Genomic DNA, 10,456 nt, shown 5'->3' on the forward strand with positions numbered 1-10,456 from the left:
CTCTGTCTTGCTAAAATGTGTCTCCAGGCTCTCCTTACGCCGCTAAATTGTTTTTTTGGTTTTATTTTTGTTTTTTGTTTTTTTCACATAAAACTCTCGTATTTTCTTGTTTCTAATATTAACCGATTCGCTTGATCAATCGATGTTTGTTATAATACGTATCTTGGCCAGCCGTCTGAGCATATCTTATGCAGGAGTGATGTGTCACGCAATCTTTCTGTTTTGGACGCTCTCGTAAGCAGTCACACCACTTCTGGTCTTCCGTATAAACCTCGTTCAAATCTTAACGTAGAAGAAGCATTCCTGCAAGCGGCCAGCTCAGTTGCGGGCATTTTTTTCCTTCTCGAGGGTGTCTATGATGCTCATGATGCCAGGCCGCTCATAGATTATCATATGTAGTCGTAACATGGTCAGAATAAAATATGGACCGCGGAATGCGGACTACGGACTGCGGACTGGGTGTAAAATACCGAGTAGGTATAAAACGTGGACTGGAAAATATGGACTGGGTATAAAACGCGGACTGCGGACTGCAGACTGGGTATAAAATACGGACTACGGACTATGTTGGTAAAAACGGTGCTAATTGTTCTAGGTAAGGTAAAAATAATAAGGTCAGAAGATCGCTAAATAGTAAGTCACGTGGGTTTAAGTTTTAAATACTCCTAGAAATTCTTGGTGGAGGTGTGCTGCCCGGTTCTCTGAATCATGAGCCTGACGTCAAAATCGCTATTTTCTACACCCGTTTTTAAGACCTGGTCTAGGTCTTTAACAATCATGAAAGGGGTTAGGACCCTGGTAGTGGGTACTCCCTTATATAAGTCATATAGGTATGTGTACCCCGAAGTGTAGGGTTTTTGGGTCTTTTTGATCTGAAAACACTGGAATCGGGTATGGGTTTCGAGAAAACTACAGGAGGTACATCAGTATGAACGTATTTATCGTTTCAATTCCAAATGAATAAGAACGAAATAGAAATATGAAATATTCGAAATGCATTTGAAGAATTTTTTTTGTTTGCGCTCTAATCTGGTAATGATGATATAATTTCTGCCTAATCAGGCCTAGCCTGTTCATGTTCAGGCTGCGAGATTGTTGGGTCCTCCTAATTGAGAAAGCGCGAACACGAAAATAAAACGGGAGGAAACTGGAGAGTCTCCGCAAGTATCTGAGAGCCTGGAACAGGCTAAATAAGGCCAGCCGGCTGAAACAGGGTATTTTATTTAGAGACCTGGTCTGCAAACGGGTATGGAAAATGACTTTTTTTGGTCTGAAATAGGATCAGGATTTAAAGAACCGGGCGGCACACCCCCACCAAGAATTCTCAGGAGTACCCCCCTCCAAGGGTCATGAGCAGGGTTTAAAATCATGTTGGATGATTCGTTTCGGTCATTATTCACGTATAGGTCAGTAATCCCTCCCACCTAAATACTGCTTTTTTACATCGCGGAATGCCTCTTTATTGACCTTCCCGTCTGAGTTCTTCATTTTCTCATATTCCCAAGGTTTAATTTGAAACGGAATAGTGGCATTATTTTTTTAATTCAGTGTTTCTTATTGGTTTAAAACTATAAATTGGATTATCTTCTAACTCCTTCTTTTTATAAACTTGAGAATTTAATTTCAGTTAAGTCTTGAGTAGCGGCATAACCTTCCTTGTCCATGCACTATGCTTTCCCTCTCCACATGACGCTGACGTGACTGCGTGACCAGCTAAAGGAATGTTTGTGTGGGAGGCAAGGAGCTGTGACTACTGTTTTATGCTAGTCTGCTATCCGTTTCTCTCAGTTTTACCTTTCTAAAGCTGTTTTTACGTGTAATAAAGTGGCTAAAGCCGTTAAACAGTGCTCAATACACTATTTAAGTGTAGAGCTTTGAATAAGAAGATATAACGAAGAGACAAAATTCTCTGTTACTCCGAGTTTCGTGCTCAGCCTAAAGCCTAAAGCTGTTTTTATATAATAGTCCGTAGTCCGCGTTTTATACCTTGTCCGTGTTTTACACCCAGTCCGCAGTCCGTAGTCCGCAGTCCGCAGTCCATGTTTTATACTGACCACTTGTTACATTAGCCTGTACATAGACGTTGTTTTATTTTTCTTCGTAACCCTACAGGACCCTACACAGGAGCATTTTGTACATGGGTAAAGGCACTAAGTAATGGTTTAAGCACAGAATTGACCTTAAAAGGCAATATTCTCGCTATGACAAAGCTCTTTTAAAATGAAGGTTTTCATTTCAGACTGATTTTGTACGTTTTTTCTTTTTCTTTTCTCTCTCTCTCCTTTTTTTTTTTACTAAGGATGACAAAGTGGAGACCCATTTTCTAAAAATCCATGCTCCTTGGGAGACACTGTCAAGGACAGCAGAGGATATGATGATGCAAATGCCAATCAAGGTACAATTTATATAAGCTCACGTTACCGTAAACAGCTGCTTACTGCTTTTATATCTTCATTTGGGGTTCAGTAGGAAGCCTTATCAACGGGGAGAAGCTTATATCTGGGGGAGGAGGGGGGGGGGGCGGGGGTGGGGTGTGTGACTTATAATCGGAATAGTATAAGCGCTTCAAAACAAGCTAATCAAAATAATACTGATCAAAATATGTTTTGCTTTTCAATTGAGCTTTAAAACCTAATAAAAAATCGGATTCATTTCAGTACAAGCTAGAGGGGGCTTATATCCGGGGAGGGGGGCTTTTTATGGGATGAATTTGTTTTGGTTCACAATTAGATGGGCCTATAACTTAGGGGTAAGGGGGGAGGGGGGGGGGGGTGCTTACAAGCAGCAGTTTACGTATCTGAAAGATAGTAATAATGAAAAGGACCATTGCAGTTGTAATCACAATTTAAGCAATTGCAATTAAGCTCGAGAAACATTTCAGGGCCTCAAGGGGATTAGCAAACCATGGCTTCTGCCTTAGGACTCGTGTGCATGAGCTATTAAGACCCCTTAAGTTTTCGGGCGTTGATGAGTATTTCCAATAAGTTACATGGTGTGACTAGAAACGACATGAGAGTTTTTTTTTTGTTTGGTTTTTCAGGAAAGCGACATCCAGTCAAAAACCTGGTATGAAAGGCATGTTGGTAGAGACATTCGCGACATGATCAACCGTAACAACCCTTTCGAGATTCACGACTCCAGTATCGGTAGTAAACGAAATTATTTCATGGGATATTACAAACACGAGCGCTTGGAAATGTACGTGGGACACGAGAACAAAGATACGTTCTTTAGTCGCCCGGAACGCAGCCGCCTGGTGCAGCAGATCTGCAGTCAGGTTCGATTTGGAGATGAGAGATATGATGTTGGAATCAAAAAGCTTCTACACGAGGGTTGCTATGTTGCGGCCTACCCCCTCCATCCCGGTTCCGAGGAATGTCCCGAGGGCGAACGACCTACGAATAACAGGCAGCGCTTGAGGCGGGAATGGGCGCGGTTTGGTCGATGGTTCAAGTTTCAGCCCTACGACGCTATCAAGGATTACTTCGGCACGGAAATTGGGTTGTACTTCTCCTGGCTGGGTTTCTACACCGCGATGCTTTTGCCTGCCGCCATCTTTGGCCTCATTGTCTTCCTGTACGGCATCATCAAAGCGGAAAGTTTTCCGCCGGTCGAAGACGTCTGCAACAAGACTAACGAAAGGCTATTTTACATGTGCCCGTTGTGTGACACTCAGTGTGCGTACTGGAGCCTCACCTCCAGCTGTTATTACGCAATAGTTGCCCATGCTTTCGACAACGACACCACTGTGGTTTTTGCCATTTTTATGTCTGTTTGGGCTACTCTGTTTCTAGAGTTCTGGAAGAGAAGGCAAGCCATTCTTGCCTACCACTGGCACATGATGCATTTTGAAGACCTCGAGGAACAATTCCGCCCTGAGTTTGTTGCAACAGCACCCACGTGGAAAAAAGACCCAATCACTGGCAAGGTGGTTCCATACATCCCCAAGATGACCCGTTACCAGAGGTTTGCAGGAATAGGAAGTGCCATTTCCTTCATGATTTTTCTTGTGATAGCAGCTGTTATTGGTGTGGTAGCCTACCGGGCTTCGGTTTATGGCTCTCTAGTGGCGAGCTCTGACGCGAGGGCACGAAGAAATGCTAAGATTCTTACAAGTGTCACAGCGGCCTTGTTGAACTTGGTATGAATGACTTTGTTTTGTTAAAGTTATATAGATTCAGGCTTTACCTCAAGTTAAGGAGTCGCTATCGCCACTGAAAATTAAAAGGATTTGCATGCCACCCAGCCATGGATTGCTGCCTTTGATTTTCGTTTTGTTTTGTTTTGTTATTGTTTTTAAGTTTTGTTTTTGACTTCCGAGAAAGTCAAATCGTCGCCATGTTTTAAAAGATTTTGTACATTTTTTGTGAAATTAATTTTAGTAATATTTTATTGAATGAACTAGTCGAGACTTCTGCGCGTTCACTTGAATATATACTTTTTTATGCATTTCTCTCCCATTCTCATTCTCTTTTTTCTCTCTGTCCTTCTTCAGGTCTGCATTAATCTTTTGAAGTTTTTCTACGAACGTCTAGCCCTCTGGCTGACGAACTGGGAGAACCCTCGCACCGAAACGGACTACAAAGACAGCTTCACCTACAAGATGTTTCTATTCCAGTTTGTCAACACCTATTCGTCCATATTTTACATTGCTTTCTTCAAGTTGAACCTGGTGATCGGCACACCCGGTAACTACCGCAGAATAGGAGGCAGGGATGGAAACCGGTTGGATGGGTGTGGTGTAGGGGGGTGTCTGTTGGACTTGTGCATTCAACTGGTGATCATCATGGTCGGTCAACAGATTATTGGCAATATTACTGAAACAGCCATACCGTGAGTATAAGAATACTACAGGCTTTAATCACAGGTCAGATATGAAGTACGTGAGGAGACCTTTGACGACCTTAACAATATGTTCGCAATAGTAGTGCGAGAGGGCTAACCGGGTCTTCAAACTTAAAAAAGTCAGAGGTCTTGTTTCTTTAAGGAACATAAAATATTTCCACCTTTTTGCGCTAAAAACATTCCGTGTTGAGGAGCGTAAGGCCCAGTTCAAACGTCGATCTTTTCATGTACCGAACCTAATCCCTCCAATTAAGTACATGAAGAGATCGACGTTTGAATCGATTAAATCCGAGATGTCTAATTTGGGTCGACAGATGAATTAAGATCGAATGGCCCACATGGGAATTTCGACTGTGAAGCGACTTCGTGTGCCGAACCTTAAGCATAAATTACTAAAATTTAATTTCTCTTGTAAGTTTTTAAACCATTGGGCATCGTGTAAATGAATTAGGTCCGACTAATACAGTTCGATGTCTGAATCAACCGTCGAACTTGTATCATTTGTTTGCGTCGACCTAAATAGGTATTAGGCTCGGTACATGAAAAGATCAACGCTTGAACTTGGCCTAAGATTTTTCTTGTGATAAGACAGTAATATGTTCCTTCAAAACCTATAACAATTGAAAAATAGTAATTGGTTTGTTTCTCAATAAAACAAAAAAAGATAGTGAATGTAAAGGTTGAGAGGCGTGGGGCAAAGAGTCCTTAACAGGATTCGAACCTGTGACCTTCCGAACACTGGACAGGCGCTCAATTCACTGAGCTGCAGAGAGGCCGTAATGGAGAGTGCATGACCTGTATGAATTACAGAAATATTTTGAATGTGGGAGGCGAATAATCAGCATGTCACGAGCGTAACACCATCTTTTTCTTTAGCTCTTTTTTACTGCCAGGGTTCAATATCCTTTGGAACTTCTAGTATTTTACGAACCGTTCGGCCTTAGGGTTTCCTGATCAATAAAATATCCCGGGATTTTTTTAGTGTTGGGTGACGGTGTTGGTTAACAGCCATAAGGTATTGGCGTTTGTAAACATCCAGAAGTTTTACAATTGCTAAGTAACAAAAACATGTTCACATACTTAGCGAAAAGATAGTTAGTTTACTTAATCCTGTCGTAGTGATACAATAAACGATGATTCAATTTACAGGATACGAAAAAACTAACACACAAGCTTTCGATTCCCTCGCGGAAACTTTATCAAGTGATGGATTTGGGCGTTTTGTCACGTGATTAGACTATGAATCACGTGACAGAACGTCTCGATAGATCACGGGGAGCTCGTAACCAGCGTCTTTGTTCAATGTTGGAGCCCGACAAAATATTTCGATTGCCTCCCCAACTTTTCTCTTGAACATGTTCACTTACTCGCAGGGAAATTTGTTTTTGTGTTTCATTGTTTTATCAAGTGGTTTAATGAAGTGGTGGAAGATGCGTCAAGCAGCAAAGGAAAGTTCGGATATTCCTCAGTGGGAGCAAGACTACAAATTGAGCCCTTTACCGGAACATTATATGTTTTGGGAATATTTGGAAGTCGGTAAGTGCGCATCAGGACTGATAGATATGTGCAAGTAATAGTAATAATAATGATGATAATGGCGTTGATGATGACGATGACGTTGATATGACGTTGACGATGATGATGGTGATGATGATGATCAGTATTGGGTAATTAATGATAAAAATGATGATCTTTATGATGCAAACAACGCTAAAATTTAGAATTCGGTTTTGCTTTTTGTTGATTTGTCTCTTACCTTAACTTACCAATTTAATACTGAGTAACTATGTCTGGACTCCTTAAGCGTCATCATAGCAAATGCGCTTGTGAAATAGGTGTTGAGATCTCGTCTTAATGAGGAGTAGATGGCCGAATATACCCGCTTAACGAAGAGTTAAGACTGTTTCTTCTTAAATTTATAATGACAGGTAGGTTTTTATGGTGTGTGATGCAACATTCTGTGCACCATTGATTGTAAAATCATTCCCCGGTCAATTCGCGCTTCTGTTTTAAATTGTTGACCACGTTATTTTTTTTCTTTCAGTGTTACAGTTTGGTTTTGTGACCATGTTTGTCGCAGCATTCCCTCTCGCTCCGCTCTTTGCCTTATTAAACTGTGCTATAGAGCTGCGTGTGGACGCCGTCAATTTTGTCTGCCAGTTTCGACGACCGATTGCGGACCGAGCTCAAGACATTGGAGCCTGGTACCGAATCATGGAGGGCATTGCAAACCTGTCTGTCTTAGTGAACGCATTTGTGCTCGCGTTCACATCTGAATTCATTCCTAGACTGGTTTACCGCAACTCGTACAGTGCAGACGGTACACTCGCCGGTTACGTGAACAATAGCTTGTCTTACTTCAATGTATCAGACTGGGATACACTGAATTTGACAGGAGAACCCGACGATAAGTACGCTTACCAAGAACTAAACTACACCATGGATTTTTGTAGGTAGGCATTAGAAGGGTTCTCTTGATTCTGTTGTATTCTGTCGGTGGGTGAGTTACTTGGCTTTATCATCCATCGTGAAAAGACATTTCGAGGCTTCCCATCCGTCAAGTTCATATTTTACAGTAAAACAGGGATTATTCAAATGGAATGAGGGTTAGCTAATTTTGAGATTACAATAACAAATTTTGTTTACATCGTTTGGATTTTCAACGTTGCTCACTTGTGTGTGTGTGTGTGTGCGTATTTTTTTTGTAGATATCCGGGTTACCACGAGCCACATGCTCCATATACCGTGACGAAACAGTACTGGCACGTGATTGCCGCCAGGCTGGCATTCGTCTTTGTTTTCCAGTACGTCGTGTACGCTTGCACCAAGTTTGTTGCGTGGCTTGTACCTGACCGACCAAAACTACTAGAGCTGAAGATAAAACGCGAGGAGTTTTTGGCTAAGGAATCCCTTCAACAGCGAGGAGTCGAAGATATTGACGATGGAGATTTAGCAGTGGTCGCCTAGTGAGGTTAGCTCTTAATTATTAATTTTTTTTACTATTATTTTATTTTACGCTTTTTAACCTTAGGCTCGGTTTAGAAGTCGCATTGCACTTGTGCCGAAATGTAATGCTAATGAGGGAAATCTATTGTTTTATCTCAATTGCATGACATTGGGCTCATGTGTAATGCAACGTTTGAGCCGGGTTTTATGACCGTTTACATGGAGAAAAGTTGTCCTGGAGGGGGAGGGTCACCCGTCTACCAGAGCCGCCCTGGCCCCCAAGGTTGACTCGCCGGCTGGGAGGGGAGGGTAGCCCTTCTACCTGGGACAGGCTTTGTCCATATAAAAGGGGCCGAGAACGCGGGAAAAGCAACCGAGAGTAGGTCAGCCCGGTCTTATTTGCAGGTTAGTTTTTTTTTAGTACAAAAATTCTTCTCATTGAAAAAGCTTTATTTTCTCTACAGCCGTTGCAAGGTGAAAACGGATTGGATGTCTACAGTGAACAATGAATTATGCAATAGCAACGCTCCCAAAGTAACATTTCCTGTTTAGTTAGTATGTACTATTTGTTGATATATATTATATGTGACATAATTGGCCTGGTTGTGGTTAATTCTCTGAAAGATGTATTCAAAAGGGCTGTAATAAATAATCTTTAGTTTGGAGTCTCAATCAGATCAAAATGAAGCTCCTTATTGGTTTACTCTTGTTTTCAAACACCCTGCCTGTCATTAGATGTCGTCATAGGGACAAACTCACTCTTGAATTCACACAATGTTTCTTGTCTTATGTAGGTGTGCATTCTAAATCTACAGTCGACTCCCGATAACTCGAACCAATTAGGAAATTGAAAAAAGTTCGAGCTAGCGTAAGTTCCAGTTATCGGAAGTTCGAAGCAAATACCGGAAATAAGAAAATGGGATGAAAATGAATGCAAGTAACATGCACACTTCAAAGCTTGATAAATACGCAACACTGGACACAGAAATTAAACTGGACTGACAAAAAGTAAAGACAAAGACTATGTGGTTGTTAAAATAATTTCAATGTTTCGGCCTGCGGTACACTTTTTTTCCCGACTTGTCAGGCGCTTAAAGAATGGTTCGAGTTATCGAGGGTAAATTTATCTATCTGAAGGGAAACAAAAGTTACTCCGAGTTAGCGCGAGGCTCGAGTTAGCGAGGGTTCGAGTTATCGGGAGTCAACTATATTAGACGATATGTAAACAGAGACCATCATTTCATTCCTTTGGTCGCTTTACCTTACCTCTTTAAACTTTCTATTTAGTCACATCTTATTATACATTTACCTGAACGAAGGTGTTATAACAGTTGCGGAGTTTTTTAAACGTCAAACGTGACTGAGTTTTTTTGATGAGGGTTTTATTCATAGCCAACCAACCAGGGGAGAGGGGAAGGGGGGGTAGACAAGGAAAAAAAACAAACAAAGGCCGCAGAGCTGCGTTATTGCCTAGCTGCGGGCCTGTTTAGTGCGATAATCAGGTTTGATCTTCTCATAACCTCATATAATTGTTGAATACGCAACTCACGTGGTTGTAGGAAATAATTCTTCTATAAAGTTTTTTTGAGAAGCGTGGAGATAATCGTCAGGGGAACCCAACGAGAATATAGTTCAAAACCAGTTAAACATAGCATTGTTAAACGTATTTTAGTCTTTAAACGGTAGATAAAGGCATATATTTTATATCCCCTAAAAATTTTTATCTGTTCGGATTTCCTAGCTGAAAGTCTAGTGATTCGAAAATTATAGGGATCAAAACTTACCTTTTCGAAAATGTCAGCCAGAAAAAAGGCTCCTGAAAATTCTAGGTGACCTTTTTAGGGTAAAAATCTGTTAAAAATGGGTAATTATACCATTTTTTAGATGTTCGAAAATCCTAGGAGAGGCAGGCAAGCCAGAAATTTTACAACAAATGTTCCGAAAATTCTAGATCTCAAATCGTCTTCCGAACAGATATTTTCCGAAAATTGACGTTGGGTGCCCCTGAATTGTGAATAAGCGCTGTCGTTATGGCAGTTTCCATTACATTACTTAATTAGTTTTCTAGTTCTCGTTCAATACAGATACAATAAGCTCATCTCGCTGTATGGCTTATATAATGTATACCTTGCTGCCTGTGACTGAATAATGCTGGTTTGTGGAATCCTCAAATTTTAGCTTGAAATTTGTAAACTGCTGATAAAACCTGTTATGGATAGTTTCAGATGTATTTGAAATGAATCATCCTAGCGTTTCCGAAAGTCTTTTGTCACGCCTTGGGTCCCCTTATGCACCCGACTGGAAAGGATATGAGTTAACTTAGGAACGAACGAAACGTTTTCTCTTTCTCCTTTGAGGCCGTAATCACACTTTCACATTAATCTGGTTGCCGTAGCGATATAGCTGAAAATCCAAATCGCTCGAGTATACAGTTGGCGTTTTTTGCCGGACTTCGATTTATGTATTGTAGCCAAATTGCTTCAAAGTGAACCAAAATCGAAATCCATGTCGCTATACAAGGACAAAAGATGCTGCCTTGCCCGCCTCACGCTTGAAGAAAACTACGATGCATTTCGTACATATTTTTGTTTAAACATGGCGACACATTCCAGAGATATAAGTGGATATTTCATTCACGATAAACGTCTCGAAAGCACTATGTGTG

The 10,456-nt window shown here is 41.1% G+C and overlaps 1 protein-coding gene across 1 annotated transcript in view; it reads left to right on the plus strand.

Annotated features, from left to right (window-relative positions):
• Positions 1-10,052, plus strand: part of LOC140940161 (anoctamin-4-like) — an 11,069-nt gene extending 1,017 nt beyond the window's left edge. Inside the window, exons 2-8 of the mRNA XM_073389063.1 lie at positions 2,300-2,395; positions 3,041-4,141; positions 4,496-4,833; positions 6,254-6,381; positions 6,890-7,298; positions 7,554-7,816; positions 8,256-10,052. Coding sequence (XP_073245164.1) covers positions 2,300-2,395; positions 3,041-4,141; positions 4,496-4,833; positions 6,254-6,381; positions 6,890-7,298; positions 7,554-7,812 — 2,331 coding nt within the window. The 3' untranslated portion in view covers positions 7,813-7,816; positions 8,256-10,052. The remainder of the gene's footprint in view (positions 1-2,299; positions 2,396-3,040; positions 4,142-4,495; positions 4,834-6,253; positions 6,382-6,889; positions 7,299-7,553; positions 7,817-8,255) is intronic.
• The last annotated feature ends 404 nt before the right edge of the window (positions 10,053-10,456 follow it).

This window comes from Porites lutea, chromosome 6 (assembly GCF_958299795.1).
Source record: "Porites lutea chromosome 6, jaPorLute2.1, whole genome shotgun sequence".
Classification (NCBI taxonomy): Eukaryota; Metazoa; Cnidaria; class Anthozoa; order Scleractinia; family Poritidae; genus Porites; species Porites lutea.